At 37.6% G+C, this 22892-nt stretch overlaps 1 protein-coding gene across 3 annotated transcripts in view; it reads left to right on the top strand.

The window, feature by feature from the left end:
• Positions 1–21069, top strand: part of YLPM1 (YLP motif containing 1) — a 35693-nt gene extending 14624 nt beyond the window's left edge. Inside the window, exons 6-21 of one of the 3 annotated variants that reach the window (XM_064714580.1) lie at positions 1516–1621; positions 4204–4447; positions 5617–5709; positions 6069–6243; positions 6393–6538; positions 6924–7078; positions 7697–7759; positions 8041–8160; positions 8459–8635; positions 8850–8933; positions 9161–9244; positions 10689–10775; positions 13753–13804; positions 18565–18695; positions 20122–20301; positions 20653–21069. In XM_064714580.1, coding sequence (XP_064570650.1) covers positions 1516–1621; positions 4204–4447; positions 5617–5709; positions 6069–6243; positions 6393–6538; positions 6924–7078; positions 7697–7759; positions 8041–8160; positions 8459–8635; positions 8850–8933; positions 9161–9244; positions 10689–10775; positions 13753–13804; positions 18565–18695; positions 20122–20268 — 1864 coding nt within the window. In that variant the 3' untranslated portion in view covers positions 20269–20301; positions 20653–21069. Of the gene's footprint in view, positions 1–1515; positions 1622–4203; positions 4448–5616; positions 5710–6068; positions 6244–6392; positions 6539–6890; positions 7079–7696; positions 7760–8040; positions 8161–8458; positions 8636–8849; positions 8934–9160; positions 9245–10688; positions 10776–13752; positions 13805–18564; positions 18696–20121; positions 20302–20652 lie in introns of those variants that run through there. The other 2 variants (XM_064714579.1, XR_010440476.1) reach the window with 2 other exon arrangements.
• Positions 21070–22892: the final 1823 nt, after the last annotated feature.

The following is a 22892-nucleotide window of genomic DNA, read 5'->3' as shown; positions in this document are numbered from 1 at the left end:
ATAGAAGGCCTTGGATGCATGCCAAAATGCAAAAAAAAAAAAAAAAATTTAAAGGGAGAACTTTTATTCTGAATAATTTAATAATTTACTGCAATCAGATTACTTCAATAGTGTTATTAACTGTGAAATCCATGTTGTAAAGTAGTATTTGCTGAAGGTTTGGAGTTACATTATTTTCAGCTTCCTGACTTTCCCATTGCTTCAGTTGCCCAGCATGTGTTTTGCTGTTTATTGTGACTTGCTGCAAGCCAGTCACTTAGGCTAAGGAACATAGTTTGGGAATCACTACGAGAGAAATTTATTAGGGCTTAAATAATTTAAACATAGTCACTAAAATATTTTATGTAAAAAGTAGTTACATATACATCTTTCAAAGCCAGTAAAAAGGGGAAATATAAATATGATGCTGATTCTTAATAGAATATGAGGGTAATCTTCAAATTAGTTACACTGGTACTTCTCATTTGGTTCTTATAGACAGATGATTTAAGTCTGAACAGTAGGAACAACTTTATGGAGATTACTTATTAATTTTTATGGGGATTTTTTGAGTGAAGAGTTATACCAGTAGGGTGGTACATAACTGCTTTCATCTCCAAGACTAAAGCCTTCATCTGGCTTTGCTTTTATTGTGTTTAAAACAGCATGGTCTTAGCTGCAGCCTGTTCTGTATTTGTAATTTAGTGTAGTGCTCAATTTACTCTTTTGTATTTACAAAACACTGAGGATTCTTTTCTTTGAGCCAAGTTCCCCTTCTGCTGAACACTCAATTGATGCATTACTGGTTAGGGTGGTTTCTGTTACATCTTGCTACAGAGGGATCCCATTCCTAGTTGTCATTTAAAAACTACTTCAATGCAGAGTTATTAGCAATTGAAAACCTAGATTAAAAAGGCTAACAAAAACTGAAGGGAAAGGAAATCATATTCACTAGAACTTTGTAATCCAGTGATTGTAGTACTCACAGCTGAACCTGGTCTCTGCCCTGTAGACTATGTATTGGTTGTGTATTAAATAACATTTTGATATATAAACCAAAGAAGCAAAAGTTAGACTCATCATTTGGTTTTTAATATATTGGAATCTCTTGTGCTTTGTTGGCCTTAGTCCTGTTACCATGTGAACCAGAGCTAGTAACTGAGAGCACTTAGGTATGCGTTTCCAAGGGGTTTCTTGCTTGCAGAAGGTGTTGACAGAAACCAAAATCCAGCTTTTCTCTTTACTGTTCAAATGGAGTGGCTCTGGCAAAGCACAAAAGCATAACTACATGTCTCAGGAAACTTGTGATCAAAAAGCGTGCAGCTAATGCACTAAATGCCTCCATGGTTAGGTAGATGTGAAACAGGGATTTCTGAATCACAGCATTGCCCATATAAACCCTGCTGTGTCCTTTTCTTCTTTTGGTTTTGTCTCTGGTACTACTAGTGTAATATGTGTTCTCACCATGAGCATTGATTTCTTTTATTTTTCATTTAAGCTATAGACTGATAACATTTTCTTATGATGCATGTGCAGGGAGCAAAAAGAACAGCTACAGAAGTTGAAGGAGTTCAAACCTGACATTTCCACCCAAGAGTCTCCAAGATCACAGAACACAAGCACAAGGCCAGGTGCCTTTCAGGTAAATTCATCTTACACTGATAACATATTGGTAGCAGTTACTGTTTATGTATGTTGAGCCAGTTCTACACACTGATGGTCAAATTTCTCTCTGGAGTGCTTCCTCAGCAATCCTTACAACCTTAGCTATCTTCTGTTGAGGCAAAACAACTTCTTCGTTTCTTTAAATTTTCCAAAGCATTTTCCGCTCAGTCTGCTGCAGCAGATCTCTCCTTTGGGGTGGAAATGAGCCAAGACACAGACTCTCATTTAAAACCTGAAAAGGGTCCTGGTTTATTCTTCTTTACAGCTTAGCCATCCTGACTGACTACAGCAAACTCCTGCTGTTGGCTTCTCTGACAGAGTGACTGCTGGCTATTTCCTGCTGGAATAGGACTGCAAGTATTTCCTTGCTGCCTCTGACTGCAGGCTTTTACCTAGCTCAGCTATGACTGCAGGCTCCAACAGCAGGCTCAAACTCTATCAGACCCAGACTGACCCTCGCAGCAGATCTTTTGCAGCAGCAGCTCTCTTCCGTGTTTTGTTCTTCTTTGTGTCTCTCTGGATCATTCCTTCTTCAGGCCTCCTCTACCTCTTCAAGGTCCTCTTCCTCAAGGCTCTCCCTGACTGGCCAACCCATCCCTTCTATCACACTTACCTTTATTAGTCAGAGCCCGTTAAAGGCAAGGCTATTCTTCTTTGGTAATTAGTACAACTGTGACTTATCAGGGGCGAGGACCCTTGTAATCTCTTCTTCTCCACCTACAAGTCCACCATGTCTTCTGAGTATGACCCATCAGGGATGGTTGCACATAAAACAGTCTAGATTGCTGTAGGATAATGTGCAAAAAGAGGCGAGCTCTCCCAAAACAGGAATGTAAGATTCACAAGAAGACCCTGATTTTCCTTGCTTAGATTCTTTCAATTTGCACTGCTTTTCCTACTTCAGGAGCTATCTCCTCTGTGAAGTTGGGAAAACTTGAGGATACCTCCATCAGAAATTCAGATATTTCAATGTAGCATGGGCATTAGCCTGTTGTTTGCTGTTTTAATTGGAAATTTTTATTACTTTCTTGAATATCATGAAGTGCCTGGAAACTCATGTTTGTGTACCTCCATCCTGTTGTGATGCAGCTACTCCTGTACTGCTTAATTTCCTGTGCAGTTCTGGGAACTATTCTCAGATGCTTATATTTGGGTTTTTTTGATAATTCAGAAATCAACTGAACTTCTGCAGTTGTGCTAACTCAGGTTTATAAATCCTTCCTAGAATGAGTAAACAGTTTTGTTAAATGTGTATTGGAGGAGACATCTGAGTTGATGCACCGTCTTTGTTCTTCATCACATCTTAACCCCAAAGTTACTCACACCAATAAATTTAGCCATAAGGTCTTCTGGCTCTGACATTTAGCCAGACCAACCTTTTTTTGTCCCTCCGTCCAGGGAAGTGTTATGCAGTGAATGAGGCACTGCAAGTTTTCTTTTTGCTTAGGTGACCTCTTCCTTGTTTACAGTGTCTGTAAAGTAAAATAATGGAGCTGGTTAGCTACCAAGAACTGCAGATATGTTGATGCCTTTAGAAATTTACTTCACTCTATTTTGATATTTTGTATCTCAGACTATTTCACTTGTCTACCTAGAGGTTTTCAAAGAACTTTTGTCTTTCTTGGAATTCTTCCTTCCAGATATTTCTGCCGTGACTTTGAGTTGTTATTACAGAGCTCAGTTTTGTATCTACAGCCATCCTGCAATTTTTGTTGTATGTTGCTAATAAGGCTGCCTGCAACTTGGCATCTGCTCTGATGCTGAAAAGTCCTGTAATGTGTGGAGTATCTTGTGGATGTTTGGTTCATGAAGGATTTGGTTTGGTTTGGTTTTCGACTAGGCAAGACCTTCCAATTTCTTACGTTCTTCTGATACTTATTTTATTAAGGTTTTCCAGGTATTTCTGCTCTCTGAATTTTTCCAGTGGTTTCCACAAAGAAACTGGCCTTATCAATCCTTTTGCATCTCACCAAGCTGCCCTACTTTCAGATTTTCAGCCTTCACACAGACAGCAGAAATCTTTGCAGACAGCAGGAGTCTTTGGAAATAAACAGTAGACACTTTTGAACTGAGATAGGCCTACTGGAGCTAAAATTGGTAAGGTTATTTTGAAGAAAATCAGCAGTGTTTAAGCCTTCACATAGTGAGCATACACAAAATTAAATCAGGCCACCAGTTTTAAAAAATAGTCCTCCTACCTGTAGCACCTTGATGGAGGTAGTAGAAAACATGTATGGTTTGACTACCGATTGCCATTGCACATACTGAGGATGAGAGAAGGTTAGTTTGCAGATCTACATTAAAAGTGCTTTCTGCATCTAGGTCTCTTCTCAGCAATCTTCAGAGGCACCAGTAGAAGCCCAAGCTATTAAACCTTCTCCTGCTGTTATTATAAATCCTCCTGTGTTGTTCAGACAGCCCACCCCTGTGACAAGACCAAATGCCCCACTGGCAAGGCCTACTAGACCCATGACAAGGCCACATGCTCCACTTTCCACTCCAACTACAACCCCAAGTCATGGTCAGTCTTTAAAACCATTACCTTCTACTGTGGAACAGGAACGCTGGGATGAGGACTCTTTCCACGGACTCTGGGACACAAATGAGGATAAAGGTGCCAACATGGAGTACGAGCTGTGTAAGCAGGAGTCCATGATGCCTCCCCCTGTCTCTTCACCCATGAAGGTACCTGCTGTCCACACCTCCATGCCACCAGCTGTACCAGTGTCCCTTTCTCCCGTTATTCCAGCGGTTCCCAAAGCACCCATCATTCAGCAAACGGTGGATTATGGCCACGGGCGAGGTGGGTATCACAGTGCATTTGGTATGTATCAAAGAGCTAATTAGCCCTCCTGACCTTTTTTTTTTAAAGGAGTGTGCCATGCAAAGTATGTGTGTTCTGCAGTTGATGTGTAGGCTTGTGTGCATTAATGATGTAATGCTGATCAGTGCAGTTATAAGGAGTCCCTAACCTTTAACCAGTTATGACTCTAAGTTTAGTGTTTTTCTTGATGCATTTAGAAAGAATTATTTCACATTGGTGAACAGTGTATTTTCCATGGTTACTATTCCATGAATGGTGTATAGCCATGGGTGCTTCTAATAAGTACAAAATTACGTGCTGTTTTTAGGTTGATAGTGTTACTTTCCCTTAATCCCTTTGTAGATGAGTATGGAAATAACTGGACTAGAAGGTACTTCGGATGGTTAGAGTTCTTAGGTGTGACCAGTGATTTAAAACAGAATGTGGCTGGTGTTTACATTATTTATATACTGCAAAATGAATGTGAGGTACCTTCTACCCAGAGGAGAAGGCAGAGTCTGGTTCTGAAGGGCATGCACCCTATACAGTTGTTTAACACATAAGTAAATACTGGAGGCTCTGTTTTTTACTACTGAACTTACCAGAGCTAAAATTCAGTGCTAGTTTTTAATAGAATTGATCTCCCTCCTTTAACAGGAGTGAAATCATGTCATAAAGAAGTTCTTAAATTGTGTGTTGTCATTAAAGACTGTTTTTTCCACCTCTCTAAAGTACCATAACAGGACTGGAAGCTGTATCTGTTCCGTTAAGTAGATGTTTTACTAAAAGCTGTTTGAAAAAATGTCATTGTTGTGAGACTTTCAGATACTATTCTTGACATTACAGTAACTCTGTGAGTTATTAAAACTTACAGAGCGTTTTAATGTTTAGAATTTTCTGACACTGCATGCATGCTACCTGAACTCACCTCAAAAGGCAGTCCCATTGTTAAGATGAGTGGTTTACATACACACACACAAACTCAGCCTTTAAAAACCATGGTGCTGTTTATTTATGTAAAGCTCTTTTTGCATTTTCCATTAAAAGAAATTATGGTAGTTTGTTCTAGTCACTTTTAATGCCATTGACTGATTACTTTTCAAGAAGATGAAAGAAAATAGAAGCATGTGTTTTAAAACCTTAGGATTCTTTTGTTTATTTTCAACCAGATATAACCACGAGTAAAGTGGAACAGATTCCATATGGGGAGAGGGTAACCCTTCGTCCAGAACCTCTACCAGACAGGCAAACATTTCAAAAAGGTAGGAGGTGCTTGGCTGGCTTTCAAAGAGTTATTTAGCTCTTAGAAAAGTTGGAAGATTGTAAAAGCTTGTTCAAACTAAGTAATTCTTGTTTAAGCTATAACCACTTTATTTTCTTCAGAGGTCCATAAGAATAACAGTTTATATTTTCAAGAGGAGTCAATAACCTAGCCACTTCAAAAACTCAGTTTGTAGCTTTAAGTAGGACTGCATGGTATGGTTGTCTCTTGTACGGTTTGGAAATGAGTGTCTGATAAAGTGCATCCTAGCTCACATACCATATACTTTTCTTGCACTCTTACCTGTTGCCCTCTTTTCCCAAAACAGTAGTTTGGATTTCTATGGGTTTCTCCCTCCAGAGCATCCAGGTCGCTACAATAGAGAAAGAGACCGTGAGCCTTATTTTGAGCGTCAGGGTAATTCCAGCACAGATCATCGGGATTTCAAGAGGGAGCGGGAATTGCACAGAGACCGAGGCTCTGTGGACTACGAACGAGAGAGGTTTGACAAGGAGCGGCACCCCCGAGACGACAGGTACGTGGCTTTGGAACACTGTGGACATCCATACAGTTGAGGCTGTATTGTGTATCAGGCTGTCCATTTTGCCTGTGAGGTACATGTTCCTTTCACTCTGGAATCCACAGTGGAAATCCACAAAAATGCACAAAATACTTTTTTGGCAGGGTTCTTCCTAGCACACCTTCAAGGACTCAGTCTTACCGTGACAAGAAAGACCATCCGTCCTCCAGGCGAGGTGGTTTTGACAGACCACCATATGAACGAAAGACAGATCGTCCAGCATATGATCATGGGCCTTCCATGTTTGGAGGTACAGTTTCTCTATCTTAAAAGTCTTGCTAGAATATTATAAAAAAATAATGAACATGGAGAGGTGAAGATTAATTGGCAGAAGATTGATTTGCAGTATTTGTTTTTTCAAAATATATAATTCAGGAAAATCTCTTTAGGTGGGGATATTTAGTTTTGTTTCTCAGTGGTGTTGAGCTCATGAATGAAACCGTTATATACTCTGCTAAAAACTGTCTTTGATTGCAATAGGTTTAAGAATAGAAATTTTAATTATTTATGAGGACATATCTGTGAATTTAACTTAAAATAATGAAGATCTGTTTAAATCAGCTCAGAACATCTTAATTTTTTTATTATTTGTCTGAACTAAGAAAATTCTTCTGTCCAAATACTGGAATTTGAAGGTGATCGTAGAAATTACCCAGAGGAAAGGATTCCTATTTCTGCTCCATCAATGCCTCGTCAGCCACCACCAGCTCCACGAGTAGAAAGGAAGCCAGAATCTAAAAATGTAGATGATATCTTAAAGCCACCAGGACGGGATAGCAGGCCAGAGAGGGTGAGTGTACATTCTGAAAGCAACAATCAGTTTGAACAAGGTCTGTATTCAGATAAAGTGCTGGTGGGTGTAATATGTTGGGAACAAGTGTACCTTTGAGGAAGCTCTGGAAATTAGCTTGGTTCCTTTGCAAAGTGTTGTAGCACAGCTATTAGGAGTCCACAGGAGAGGTAAACTTCATTGGAATGCTCAAAGCAAATTTGTGTGTGATATTAAGGTGTTTTGGGCTCTTCTGAGGTCTTCACTTTGGTTTTTGATGTATCAGGGGAAAGACTTGTCTTTACCCAGAGATTTGGCAATGCATGTGTTATATAAGAAAGAACACAATTTAGGCTATAAAACATTTAGGTAAGTTTCTTTCAGTCGAATAAAAGAAGTTAGTGAAACTGAACCAGATCTATAGCAAGCAGCCTAAACTGCTGTCATGATTAACATCAAAAACTCTGAATTATGTGAACTACCATTTCTCACAGCCTGGTTTCTAAAACAGACAGTGAGTGCTTGATGATATGCAAAAGTGTGAGCCCACAGCACATAATTATCCAGAAGAAAATATTTGCAAAAGAGTCTGTTAAATTTAGTATAGTATCATACCTGCTTACATGATCTTTGTTTCAGATTGTGATCATCATGAGAGGGTTACCTGGCAGTGGAAAGACACATGTAGCAAAACTCATCAGGGTATGTAAACAGGCACTCACTGTGTAGTGCTGCTTGTCTTTTACATGTGCTTCTACTGTTTGCTTTGTGTTTGCCTAGAATTCAAGTCTGTTGTTATTTTGTGTTCCATGTGTTCATGTGCTATGTGAATCTCCACCAGTGTTAGCAAGCAGGAGGGATACTACTCTCTTTTTGTTGTTACTATTGAGCAGGGAACTGCTGTTGACCAAAAGTATTTTGAAGTGTAGCAGAATGGAATTTTTACAGCAAAGGTATATACTTTCTTTTTGCTTTCTTCCCAGGATAAGGAGGTAGAATGTGGAGGACCTGCACCAAGAGTGCTCAGCCTGGATGACTACTTTATCACTGAAGTGGAGAAAGAGGAGAGAGACCCAGATACAGGAAAAAAAGTTAAAAAGAAGGTAATCTTAATTCTGTTGTTTTTCTTGACAAAGAAACAAGACATTCTGGAAAAACAGTGGCAATCAGAATTCCAGTCTGTGGGTTGGGAAGAGTGCAGAAGTCTCTGGGCTTTTTTTCAAAACAAGCCAATATAACTTATATTGGGTGGTATATTAGGGTGGTATGAGCAAATTCGTAAAAACTGACCTGAAAGGTTTTTTTCCCACATCAGTGTGCTTTGTGGTCATGCCATTCAGGTGTTGAATATTAGCCATTTTATAGATGTCCTCTTTCTTAATGCTTTTGTCCTTGGTAAAGGTGATGGAGTACGAATATGAGGCTGATATGGAGGAGACCTATCGTACCAGCATGTTTAAAACTTTCAAAAAGACCTTGGACGACGGCTTCTTTCCCTTCATTATCCTTGATGCTATCAATGACAGAGTGCGACACTTTGAACAGTTTTGGAGTGCTGCAAAAACAAAGGGGTTTGAGGTAATGGAGCCAGAATAGCATTTGAACTTGCTGACAGCCATATGCTGATGTTTCTAAACTTTTGAATGGAAAAGTCTCCCACATTCAGGAGAAATGCTGTGGTTTACAGTTACAAATTGACCTTTCTTAAAGTGTATAACTGCAGAGTGTATTACAAGGTAGAAAAGAGCTCTAAAAATTGGTTTACAGTACTTAACAGTCTTTTTCTTTCTAGGTGTACTTAGCTGAAATGAGTGCAGATAACCAGACGTGTTCCAAGAGGAATATTCATGGGCGCAAGCTAAAGGATATCAGCAGGGTAACTATATACATCTGGAGTCATATTGTGCTTTTGGGGCTGCTGCTGTTTGAAAACTATAGACTACATAATGCTTGCACTCTTCCTCTAAGAAATACTGGTAGTTATTTCATGGGATTGATTAAAATTACTGAAGTACAGATACATCCTGTTAGCAACCAGAAAGCAAATTTTCCAATGAATCTGTTAGATTTTTAGAGGTGCTTCATTTTTGTGTGTTTTGTTAGATGTCTGATCACTGGGAGGCAGCACCACGCCACATGATGCGCCTGGACATTCGTTCTCTGCTGCAGGATGCTGCTATCGAAGAGGTGAGAATCTCTGTGCTTGTTAAAACTGCAGATTAGGTCAATGTCACTGTACTGAAAATATGAAGCTGACAAAGATGTGATCACAGCAAGGCACTTTAGAAAACCAAAATCACTGTCAGGAAAGCGTATTTTGTTATTATGAATTATCCCAAACAAAAATGTATATTTTTACCTTTTATCACCTTTTTGAAGCTCAGACTTGGGCATCTTTGAGCAAGAGTTGAAGTCACTTTGCTCTTAGCAACTGTTGAATACCAATTAAGAAGATTAAGAGAAACTTTGCACTCTTAGATGAAGCTCAGCACTTTTTACAGGTTACTGAATCATTTAGATCATATTTTGAGAAAGTAAGATAAGGAAATAAACAAATTTAAACTCGGTCCTTGTTTTGAGAAATACAGATGTTTAGCAGAGAATGGAGAAATAAATCACATGTAGCAGAAGGCTAAAATTGCCTTTTCACTTCATTTGCAGTTTGCCATGACATGCATCTTTGGTGTGTCAGCCAACTGTATTGTTGCATTCTTTTTTAGCAGTTTTGTCAGGAGCTGTGGGCATAAATTAGTGTTTTAGTTGTGTGGTCTTTTTGAATGAACCATAGCTTGTTGCTGTCTCAACATCTCTTGACACAGCCATAGAAACTGATGAACTGCTGAAGTAGACAGACGGTCTTTGCAGGTTGTCACAATGTTAGCAAGTTATTATTGCATCTCCAAATTCTTTGTACTGGAAAATAGTAATCTTTAAGGGGACAGCAAAAGGTTCCACAATAAAGTAGGTTCAGAGAACGACAGACTGGAATTTACAAGGTTTTGCAAATTATGTAAAGGCCTGTACAGACGTGGGGAGTTCTACTATTCCAGAGTATATGCATGGGTCCCCAGTACAGCTGTGGAGCCCAGAAAGTATTGCATTAGATGAGCAGAGTTAGATGTTATGTCATCATTCTGCTATTTTGTTACACTGAACTCTGTGGTTACTATTATTCTTTTCTGTGATTAAAAAAAAACATAAAAGATAAAGGCTCAGTAGAGATGTTCTATGCAGCGGCAGCCATTCCAGGTATATATAGATGGCAAGTTTAAGAACTTTTTCTGACATTGCAAGTTTTTAAATGTGATTGTGTGGGAAGCAAGAAAAGTATCTTGGTGTCACAGGTAGTGCTAATGCGAGGAATGCGTGTGAAGGAAGGAATGAACAATTTTTGCTTTTCCCCAGAAAATCTTTGTAAAGAATATTCTTTGTCACTCTGTTGTTAGAAGAGAACATGCTTCTTAGGAAAGCCAGAATGGACACAGAATTCTTATACATTGCATCATCATACTTTCAAAGATGAATCCTTTCTTTTCTATTTGAATTTGGACATCTCTACTTTCTGTGTTAAAAAGACAATAATTCAAATCCAGACAGAGCCTTGTAAGTCTGTGCATGTGCTTTGGAACAGGTGGAGATGGAGGATTTTGATGCAAATATTGAAGACCAGAAAGAAGAAGCAAAGAAGGACACAGCAGAGGAAGAAGAAAGTGAACTGGTAGGAGACACATCACCCATCCCTAACAAATTGTTCATTAATGTGTCTGAGAGAGAATCTCAGACTTACAAACGCCAGCCCATTGCCGTTCTAAGCAGTGCAGTATTAACACACATGTTTCTATCAGTTTTTTACTTAAACGTTTCTAGGAGAACTTTAATGATAAATCTTATTATTTCTTCCTAATTTATTTCTAAGAATATGTGAGTATGTGCTACAAACAGTATTGTCTATAGAGCATGGTAACATGCCTCATAGAGATATTTTAAATTGCAGTACATAATAGTGCTGTCTTCCAGATAATCTAAGAATGACACAAAGTGGAGGGATGGGAACAATGGGCAAAGATTATTTTAGCTTATTTCCTTTCACGTGTCTAAAGAACTCTCCTCAACTGTCATGATAACAGTACATGATAACAGTTATGAAGACTGCTTTTTCTGCCACGGTTGACTGACTTTGTTTGTCAGGTGATATTTCCAAGGTGAGGCATTAGGTCTGTTGGATAAATAAAGGTTACAGAATTGCCCTGAGGGCTGGCTTTTTTAGGTGTGTATTTAAAAGGCTACGAAAGGCTTCCTGCTGTAACTTCTTGGTATGTGTTGGAGCTGCAACTGGTCTGTGCTTGATGAGCTGAATGTCTCAAATCTTGGTGCCCACAACCAAGCAGTTAAAGTTCAATAAACAGGAAGTAACCAAAAATGTCTGAGTTCAGCAAAGTGTTTTTCCTGGATGGAAATTTACTATTCGTCAGGATAGATGGCAGGTCAGAAAGCAGTTGAAATCAGAATTTTAAAAAGCTTAGGAAAAGTGGATTCTAATAAACATCTGTTTTTTTCAACGTGACTGATTTATTCTCTTTACTAAATTATTCTTTGGCGCAGAATATGAGACTGCATAAAGTGTGGTTAGAACATTTCAAAGATGCATCCATGTTTACAAGAATATGGCTGCTAGTCCCATTTCTATGAGCTATAGTTAAAAGAGAAAGTTTTCTTTAGCTTTTGAGACATCTGTGCATAAATCTGTGTGTGTATGTGTGTGTTTATGGGTTCTGGGGAGTGTCCTAATGTACAGCACTTATAACAATAGGCCTTTTCTTTGAGACAAAGAAACAGCAAAAAGTAATCTGCATATAAGAATGTGTTCTATTCAGATGCACAAGATATGAAAAAGAGCATTATCTGCTCTGGGTAATCTCTTGAATTCAGTCAGATGGCTAATCTCAGAGAATTATGTCAGACAGAAAATGGAACAGGACACTGTATTTGGTATCTCTTGCCCTTTTGAGAGCATTTGATAAGGGTTATGCAATTCATTTTGCTGCATTTAATCCTGTAAGAAAAGGGAAGTCTGAAGCTCCTGCCATCTGGCAGATATCTTTGAAATATCCAACTGTCTTGTACCAAAGGATAAAGTCTGAATCTTTGCTTATCCTATTTGAGGACCAGGATATTGTATAGATTCAGCACACAATAGGCCATTTCACACCATCAAAGTCACTCTTCTTGCTATTATCAACTCCCATAAGATTGTTTGTAGCATTCAGACAATTCCTGCTTTTCTGTGCTTGATGGTATGAATTATTGATACATTTAACTTAGTGTTCTCACCAGTATATCACATCACTTTGTTTAATGCAGGCTTTTAGCTGTGGTGTAAACTCTCTGAGCAAGCTTCAAAGTGCAACTTGGTTTAAATGTATAAACATATGTATATACATGAAGTTTATTTATTTGTTACAAGGAAACATTGCAGCACAGACTGTTTTGGTTTGCATTAATTACAGATTTGATTAAAACCAAGAAAATCCAGAGATCTGATAACCTCAAGTCACTGATATATGTTTGATAGAAAAAGGTAATTCAAGGATTTTTTAAGAGCAGTGCTGAATATAATCAAATGCAGTGTGGCTCTCTGGAATTTACTGGAATACATGAATTTAGTAACACATAGTATTAACAAATACACATATATTTTTACCACAGTGGAAGCAACCTATAAATAAAGCAGGAAAGAAGTTAGTGTAATGAAACTGGTTTGTGGATTGTTTGTTTTCTTCTTGAAATCTTCTAGAGTAGTTCTTTTCCCTCTCTATTAAAAAACATTCTAAAAAATAATTAAATTCTCTCGGAGGGCTTCCATTCACTACCTTGAGCTTTTTTATGTGGTTGCAGAGGAACATAAGTACTTTTATACCTGAACTGAACCGCTGAAATGAGGGTTGCTCAGTAACAATTTATTTGTCAAAGAATATAAAAAGAAAATACAACAAGAGGCTAACTTAAGTAAATACCTTTTCGCCAAATTTATTTTCATTATGCTCATTTACAAAGAATAAACTGGCTAAAAATCATTACACATGGTGACATTATTTGTAGGGCAAAGTTGTTTTATAAGAATCATTGCACTAAGAGTACCATTTTAAAATGAAAAGTAATACTTAAATCCTAGTGACTCAGCAGATTCCTCATTTAAACAAAAAAATTGTTTAATTGTGGATTAACCACTCATACATTAATTTAGTGTGTCCCTTCAAAAGGAGTAAGTGAAGCTTATGTGTACTAAATCTGGGAATGTGTTCATAAAAACTTACGGTAACTTTTTCATTTGTGTTTGTAAAGCTTTGAATATTCTTTATGCCTGAAAGTTGTGTGACTTTGCCACCTGGAATAATACAAAACAGTAACTGCACACTTTTGTGTGCTTTTGCTGTCTGTCAGACTCATTCTGGAGTTCTGTGTTTGCAGAGGGCAGCACTCATGTAATGATTTGCAAGGGCTACTGAAATCACTGAATGGCAAGTGGATGCAGAAGTTCTGAAATAACAAGTAATTGGTCTCCATCTGATAATGGGAATTGTGCCTTACAAAAAGAAATACCTTGAACTCCCGTTGTAATGCTGTTTCCAGTTCAAAAGTGATATGCATGTGTGTCTCTCTCTAATCCTCCGAGCTTCTTTCTGTGTATGATTTAGGGTTACATTCCGAAAAGCAAATGGGAGATGGACACTTCTGAGGCAAAGCTAGGTGGGTATTTATTTTTTCCTGTTTCTTATAGTTGGTATCTAATGATGTTTGCAAGACTTGAATTTTTGTTTTTACTGTGCCTCCTCGCAAAGACAAATAAATGCGTTGATTTCATACATGTGTCTGAAACTGCAAAAGCGTCTGTACAGAACAGGAATTCATCTTCTGCCAGAGGCAGGAGACTTTACTACTTTCTAATCATCACTGTTTTATATATTCATTAATTGTTGTTCCATCTGATCAAGGAAAGTATTTTGTCTTCAAATTTGAAAAAAACAGTATTTATATTCTTCATCTTTCTGTGTTTATTATTTTTATATAAGCAAAGATCAAGTCACATCACACTGTACTTTTTCATATTGCATACCTTTTTTCCTAAGTGTCATCAGTAACTTCTTGCATTCTTGGAGACATGCCTCATAGCTGAGCTGTATTGAAGATGCTTCTCAGTTTTCAAAACTGATGTCTGTGAGGACAAAGTAGTGGCATGCTTTGTAGTTGGTTCTGAATTATCAGGTGTCAGTACATCTTTTCAGCATCTTAGGCATTGAAAAGTTTAAAGTTCATTATGCTTTGCAGTTCCAGGAGAGCAATAGAATTCTTCTTAGTAGTATGTAAAATGGACTTTCCAGGAGCATAAGGGCACAATTTTTGCTGTACTTTTTTGTTCTCATAGTGCTGATATTAGGATTCTGTCAAAGTCAAAAGCAACTTTCAGGCAGAAATGCATGCACCACAGCTATGGTGAAAGGATTATTCATGGAAAGGGATTTCTGGTCATTATGTTATGGGGTGTTTTTTACTGAACAGTATAAGTTCTAAATGAAGATTTTACCTAGGCAGTCTGCTCAGAACTGCTGTTTTTGTCTCATGTCCCTGAGAAGTCACAAATAGCTAATGGGACACATATTTCTTAACATTTTGTGGTTTGCTTCTTCATGTGTGGTACAGCCCTGTACATAACTTTGCAATAACCAAAATCACAACTGCACTATAGAAACACTGTTAGGAGGTCTGGTTTGCATAAAGCAGCCTTTCACCTTTTGCTGTTAAGGGCTTAGCTACACCATCTCTTCTCCTGCTGTGCTCTCTTTTAAGTCATAGAAATAGTTGTGGATTATATTGATGATGTGGCACCTGCAGTACAAGCAGAGGCACCTTGTACTCTATGGTTTTGGCATACCAAGCAGCTAGGCAGCTAGACAATTAAGCTAGGATTGGTCTGCATTTTTGTTATAAGCAGTGATTTGTTTAATAATGTACAATTATTTCTGAAATTCATGCTAAGAACTGTGTTACGTTTCCTTCCATAATGAAAACTCCATCATGTACAAAACATGATTTTTATATAGTTTCCACTTAAATGTAAAATGGGGAGCAAGCAGCAGAGTCACTTTTATACTGAAGTAAGTTACTTGCAAGGCTGTTGAAATAATCCTTTAACAGACAAACTTCATTAACAAACTGGATGTTAGCATACTGCAAGACAGATCCAGGTGCTGAGAAGGGCTTTCTATTAAATCCACATTTACAATTTTACTTTTATAACTACCCTCTAGATTCAGTTTCATATATATGTAAGTCTATAGATTAAAAATAAATTCTGACAGAACTTAGGTTTTAAAAAAGCTAGGCATTCCTATGTAAAAAATGCAGTTTCTTTGGAAAATTAGTCTGCCAGGACAATCAACATTTAGCTTTGGGTGTACATTAGAAGCACTTGCAGTCTGTGAGTAAGAGTTACTATATTTAGTTCACAATAAGGCTTCATTGTAGATGATAAATTATAATTATTTCTGGAAAGGCACGTAAGCTGTGGTGTGCATTAGTTACTGCAAGACTGAGTTATTTCCTGGGAGCTGGCCTGCCCATTAGGTTTATTGCTTTAGTCCCAGAGGGTGAACGTTTGCAGAATGACGTAAGTGCAGACTCCGAAAATGATGCTCTGAGTCTTGTTTTGCTTTTTTTGTTTTCTTTTTGAGTAGATGTTGTTTACATCTACAGGAGAGCACAGTAAGATCTTGCTGATTGTAATAAACCTCATAAGATGTCTGAAAAGTTTGAGTTCTAACTGCGAATCCTGACTTGTGACAATTGCCAAACATATGACCCAGAACTCTTGCTTTAGCATAGACTTATTTTATTCTTATATTCCTCTTGGGTACGTGTGTGATTTATCCTTTCCTATATGCTGTGCACAGCCACAATTTCATTCTGAAAGTCTATTCATGGGTCTTCTCAGTGCATAGTGCACAAAGATTCTTTTATTGGAATTTAAAGTAGTGTTTAGTGCAATGCTCTGTTTCAAGGTGTGGCTTAGTGGCAAGTTCTACAAACTTTCAGGAATGGAGAAATGGGCTCTGGTGTACCTGAAACTTTGATACCGTTGTAAAATTTGCTCTAGAATACAAATGGGATTCTACATAAAACTTCGTGACTTTTGTGTAAGAAGGGCAAAATTTAACTGATTGATTTATTTAGGTTTTGAAGGAGCTAATTAAATTAGTTGCTTTCAGATGTTACTTTAAAAATTTTACAGGTGAGTTTTTAAGTTTTGCGGGTTTTCAGAAATGCTTCTGCTTTGTTGTTTTTAAACATGAAATGGTAAAATGATGTTCAGTAGTTTAACACTAAGTAATCATCAGCCATAAATAATCACAAGCGCCAGCATTACAAAATGACACCTTGTCTCATTTTCAGAAAAGAACATTCTGAAATAATCCTTTGTGGCAGGTTTTTGACATTTGTGTAGTATCTGCTGCATGACACATGTACCTTGAACTGCAATAGTATGGATGGAAGCAGACCTCTCTGGAAAAGCAGTCCAGCTTCAAACATGGAAGGACATAACTTTTTAAAATAAATCCTGTGTAGCAGTAACAAAAAGGGACAGAGAGGAACTGCATATTCTGAACAGCTTCTGAGCTCTCCACTGACATTTGGGCATTACACATTTCTTGGCAATGTTTTCAGTTGTTTGGTGTGCAGCAGGGAGTGGGAGACTTAACTTACTTTCACAATGGTAATGAGGTGAGCTTGCATCATAGCTTCCTTCCAACAGGAATATGTCTGTCTACAGGTACTTGCCAACAGAGAACTCCTACATTTTCACTTTTTCATGTTCCTAAATGCTCCTCAATGAGTTTGTTGATCTCCTCTTCAATGTTATTTTTTTCTGGAAAATGCTTAATGCCACAAATTATCTACACTGATTGAATGTAGCTGGAGTAATAGAGGAATATTGAATAAATAAATTTTGTCTTCTAGAGGGAGTGTCACCTTTCTATGGAGATTGAGCATCAAATTTTGCAGATTTAACTTAGAGCAAAAGAAGAACCTTAACTAGATAATGTAATAGATACAAATATTCCGAACATTTTTCTTAAATGTTGGCTATTTTAAGAAGCAGGGGGATTATAATGTTTTTTTAGAAGAAGTTCTGTATCTGTTCCAGGGAAATGGGGCAGAGGTGGAGTCTTTAAAAGGTTTTGAGGTGTGTGAGGGAGAAATAACTTAATTCGTTTATGGACTTTAAATTATACTAGCATGTCTGCAGTACCATTGCCTCACATTATCTCCATTGTTACTCTCCTCTCTCCCATATTAAGTAAAAAACTCATCTCTGAACTGAGTTTCTTTAAGTACATACCTTTGAATATCATCTTCTGCTATCCAGAAAATAATGCTGCCTTGTATCTGGTCTATTTCTGAGGCCTTTTGTGGGTGAATTTAATTACAACAGTGACTTCTGAAACAGTATTTCTAACATCACTGGTAATGGTTTAATGAATGTAATTGCCAAGCTTAGTGTTCCTTCTACACATACTTGAATTGTTGGCTTATAAATTGGTAGTTTACATCGACAGAAGTAACAGAATTTCCTTTGACTTGTAGAGCCGGTTTTCCTTTTCATGCTTTGTTGTTCATAATCTTACAATGAATGTTTCATCTCCTTTCCAAAGACAGTTTGCCACATAATTTCAAAAAGGTGTTGTTTTCTTTACTGAGAATAAGTGTCTAAAGTGGAACAAAATTTTAGAACCTAGGAATGGAATTGTTTCTCCTCATGTATCGGTTCAATAAGAAAAAGAAGAAAAAGAGGACTGTTGGACAAACGTACAGTTCAAATATTCATGACTGACCTGTTGCACCATGAAAGAAAAGATTCTGAGATATTTTTCTCCCAGTCCTGGAAGACTTTTTAAGTGGTTGCCTTATGGGGAGAGAAAAAGAAAGGGGAGAATCAGGCTTTCCAAGGAGCGTTTTGTTTAGCAGAAACGGTATCTCAAAAACTTGTCTTTGATGCATTAAGTTATATAATTGCCACTTGTTCCCTGAAACTGCATGTATGCCATGTATGACACAGTATTGATCCCCAAATTTGGGAAAAAATGCTACAGCTTTAGTATTGTGTTCAAATACAGAAAGATGGATCTGTGGTTTCCAGCTATTGTTGGCTATATTGTACCTGTAAGGGCAGACTCCATGTAGATCCGGAAGAGCAAACCTTTTCTCCCTCATATAGAAAACAACACTGGGTGTTATTGCCACACAGTTAACATGAAAGATCAATAAAACTTGAAAACTGTGTTGAGTCTTCTTTAGTTTATTTCAACTCTCATCATTACACCTGTCAAGACAAGCTGGATGTACAAATTCTGCTGCTCATTCTTTTGAAAACTTTTCCACTCTTGTCTTGTTTGTGTGAATAATAGAAAAAATAATCTCCCTTAACGCTGAGGCTCTGTGTTTGTTCTCAGACAAGCTGGACGGATTGCGGACTGGCGCTAAAAGAAAACGTGACTGGGAAGCAATTGCCAGCAGAATAGAAGATTATCTGCAGCTTCCAGATGACTATGATACACGTGCTTCTGAACCTGGAAAGAAAAGGGTAATAAATTTTCAAATGACTTACTGTCTGTATATAACCCTTTAATGGTCTCTGTGAAAGAGAGCTTATATCAAGTCATTCATTGTCTGGTAATATGGGAATTTCATTGACTCCCTTTTCATTTTGCTGTTCCATTCGATTCTGTAAGAAATTATGCCTGCAAGTAGGGTCTTCCAGAGGTAAACATATTAGTTATAACAGAGCTAGGAATTGTAGATAATACAGATTAACTATGGGTGACATGATCTGAATACCAAGTGCTGCATGTTGAAATTCTGTTGTGAACAAAGGGGAAAAATCATAGAGGGAGATGACAGATGTAATAGAAGGAGGTAATGTTTATTTTTTCCTTCTCTGTAAAATAGAAAGGCCAGCTTTTGCCACTAGCAGTAATTTGAATTAGCTATCAGTGTTTGGGTATTGATTTGCTCTGTAATGTCAAATAGAAAACTGGTAGTACTGGATAGTGTGTCTGAGGGAAATGGAGGTACTTAAGGCACTAGCAGAGGAGATGATGGTGGAAGAAAACTGACATTGCTTATCAGCAGGAATGTCAGGGGAAATCCAGGTAGATTGAGGATAGGGAGGTGCTGGCAGATAATTGATAAGGCTACGTTTCCCAGTAACACAGAGGCCTGAGTGAGACTAATCAGTGTGCAGAGAAGAGCTTTTCACTTACTGTTTTTCACTGTCCTGCAATGGTGTGTTTCAGATGAGTTTCTGGCCTGGAGCGTTTCTCCATTGCACCTCTTCCTCCCTCCTTCCTGTTGCTCCCTCCCATTGGTGTCTTGTTTTGGGAGTGTCACTGTGGATGTTAAACAGAATAAATTAAAGGGTTCTGCATTGCCATGAAGAGGTGCAGTGCAGATAAGGAGATGTAAAGATGGGGAAATAACATACGTATGAAAACGTTGCTTAGTGTAAAGAAATAGTGGAGAATTTTAAATAGAAACATATCATGAAAGCTAGAGAAGAAAACTCCTTCATTCATTTATTCATTGCTGACTTGCTCTTTAACACTGTCTTTCTGTAGTTTCATAGTCATCTTCTAGATGTTTCCATTGTGCAATTGAAAGACAGATTTTCTATAAAAATAAAACAGTAAATGAGTCTTGGATAATTCTTTCTGCAGAAAGTGTTGCTTTGAACAGAGAAATAATTGTAGTAGTTACACTTCAACTCTCAGAGCTATAGCACTGAAATGGAAAAAGCTTATTATCTATACCTTTTGTCTGCTCCGTAGAACACCTGGTCCATTCAGTTAAAAATAATTTCCCTCTTTACCTATCAGAAAAAAATAATACTTACCTGTTCTAAGGAAAATGAGTAGAAATTAGTATTCTTGTATTCTTACATGCAGTGGAAAGCCTAGATTCATATCAGGATTTCTTGGAAGATTATTGTACTGATAGGATGTTCTCCATAGGTGCGATGGGCAGATCTAGAAGAAAAAAAAGATGCTGACCGGAAAAGGGCCATCGGTTTTGTTGTTGGACAGACTGACTGGGAGAAGATAACAGATGAAAGTGGTCACCTTGCCGAGAGAGCCCTCAACCGCACCAAGTATATATGAAAAAGTGGTTAAATGGATTTTTGTGCCTTTGAGGTAAATATTCATCTTCCATTGTTCCATCAATGTTTGTAGCCTTGCTGTTTTTCAAGAGTTGAGGCTGAGTTCTCCCAGACAAGGTTATTTGATTTGGAACTTTGTATAGTAGGTGTCAGCTGTGCCTATGTTGACATGCAGCCTTCTGTACAGCACCTGACAATAAAGGGGGAAGGATTATCAGCTCTCAGATCTCCCAGGCTTATTACAGGAAGCTTGTGGTTCCATTTAGAGTAGTTTAGCTGTGTGCCTATTAGTCCTGTTGAGTTCAGATGTTGCTTATTATATCTTAATTCTAACCATGTTAATTGCTGGTTTACATGACATAACAAACTTTTCCTTTCTTTACAGGCCATTTGCTCTGCGAAGAAGTGAACCAAGGTGTCATGAGCATCTTGCATGGGTCATGTCACTCCCACCTTCACAATTTTTCTTTGTTACTTTAATTTCAGCAATTTTCTTGAGATACTGGCAGATAACTGGCAGTGCCCTCAAAAAACTCAATGAATCCCACTACTCCTAAGTGAGAGAGAAAGTTTACTTTTTAATATTTTTGGAGGGGAGGGAGGGGGAGGGTCAGTAGTTTTAGCTGCTCTTTGTGGGATAAAGTGGAAGGATTAGACAGATGTTACCTCCACTGTACCGTCACAGAATGTTTATCACCTTTGCTCTGTGGATGTTCTCGTTTTATACTGTATGTACCTTGTAGCTTATTGTATTAGGAAGCAGAACAATAAATTTCACTATAAACTCAGTGTTCTTGGTGGACCATGTAGTATGGTTTTTGTTTGACATTTTGAATGTGGTCTGTGTTCACATGTTAGTGCTCAGAACCATCCTTACCTGGAAGACATACTGTGCTCATATTCTGGAATGTGTCCTGTCTTCTAGGTTTTTCACTTGCTCTTTTCTCATAGACAGATCCATTAAGACCCCAGGTCTTGCTGGCCTTTAGGAGTTCATGTTCTTGGAAAGCAGGAATATCATTATGTTTGGATCCTAGTTTCTCAGTTATGTCAAATTTTCGTTACTACGTGAGTATGAATTCTGTTGGGTGGTTTTGTAATGTTCAAGGTAGCAGTGTATGAAAAACTTGTCTTTAGTGCTCAATATGAAAACAGGTACTATAGAGTTTTCTGAGGGGCAGCCTAGAAAATTTGTTTTGGTCTTCTTATGTCTTTTATTCAACACTAATCCCTATCAGTGTATTTAATTCCATTCATAAGTCTACTGAGTCATAGAGATATATCATTAAAAGAAGTGACAAAGACCAGAAGTTATACCCTTCTTTTCCTTTGATAAATGTGTTAAGCTTGATGAAAAAAAAAGATGAGTGAATAACAGTCCACACTACTAAAAGTGATACAGATTCTTCATAGATGCTGGGATATCACTTCTGCAGAGCATTGAGTTTGATGGTGAAAACTTTCTTATGTCCTCACAAGTTTCAAAGCAAATGCTTTGCATTTACGATGTCATACCAGTAAGGATGTTTAAATTTGAAAATAATTGCTGTTTTAATATTGAATTGAATTTTCCTCCTGATCTTTGTGAGGAAAGAAAATGAAGTCCTGAATTTTCCTTCTCTGTTGTGTGATTACATTGTGCTTTGCATCTAGGTTGATAAATCAGCTTGTTCTGGTGTGGTGGTGTAGTTTAGGTTGTTAAAGGAGAGCATGGTTGTAATAGATGGGTTTGTTTGCCGTTCTAATGTTTTGGTGTATTGGCAGCTTCTTGGCCTTCTCTGTGGTGCATGATTAAAAGTTCTTCAGTAAACAAGGGGAATAGCTGAACTTGTATTATGCCCCAAATATGTTTAATACAAGAAAATTGAGCTCCCTGAATGCAGCATTTTTAAAATAGAAGGTATTAAATGTACATCTTCTGCATACACTTACTTTACATAGCATATATGCTTCTAAGATGTTGCTCAGTAAGTACTCTTTGAATTGTGACGGAGAATTGTTGGCAAAAGAAAACTAATAGCTAACAAGAAATGAATACTGTGTATTGCTGTGGAAATCAGGTGAGCTTCACTTTGGAGAAGTTACTCTCAGGTATGTGTAAAATGGATTTCAGTCTATACTCAGTTTTTCATAACAAAACTGAAGTTCTCGTGGCACACCATGAGTTGATGCTGCTTCTTGACTCTTAAGAACTGATAGTGATTTTGCCTGTATTTTTGGTAATACAACTGTACCAGATCCTTTTCTAACATTTTTCTTTTCAGGCTAAAGAGTACTTCTGGAGCATTCAAATGGATAGTGTCTGTCAGAAGTTATAATATTGTTTACTGGTTTTACATATTTTTGTATTATTTTAGCAGATAATACTGAGAGGTTATGTCATGCTGTTTATTCTGTGGTGCATGTAGAACTAAAGAAAAATGAGCAGAGAATATTCATAAAATTATATTTTACTCTGATAAGAACTGGCAGAAAATATATCAGTCTTGAAGTTTAAAGCAAAATTCACTTATGAAAACATACCATTGTAGACTGTTGTCAGACTGTTTGACCAGAAAAGGCTGAAAGGCTTGAGTTTTGTTGTTGTTTCAGTTGTTTTCTCCTTCTTTAGTACAGAAATATCAA

This window comes from Zonotrichia leucophrys, chromosome 5 (assembly GCF_028769735.1).
Source record: "Zonotrichia leucophrys gambelii isolate GWCS_2022_RI chromosome 5, RI_Zleu_2.0, whole genome shotgun sequence".
Classification (NCBI taxonomy): domain Eukaryota; kingdom Metazoa; phylum Chordata; class Aves; order Passeriformes; family Passerellidae; genus Zonotrichia; species Zonotrichia leucophrys.
This window is presented reverse-complemented; position numbering and strand designations above follow the sequence as displayed.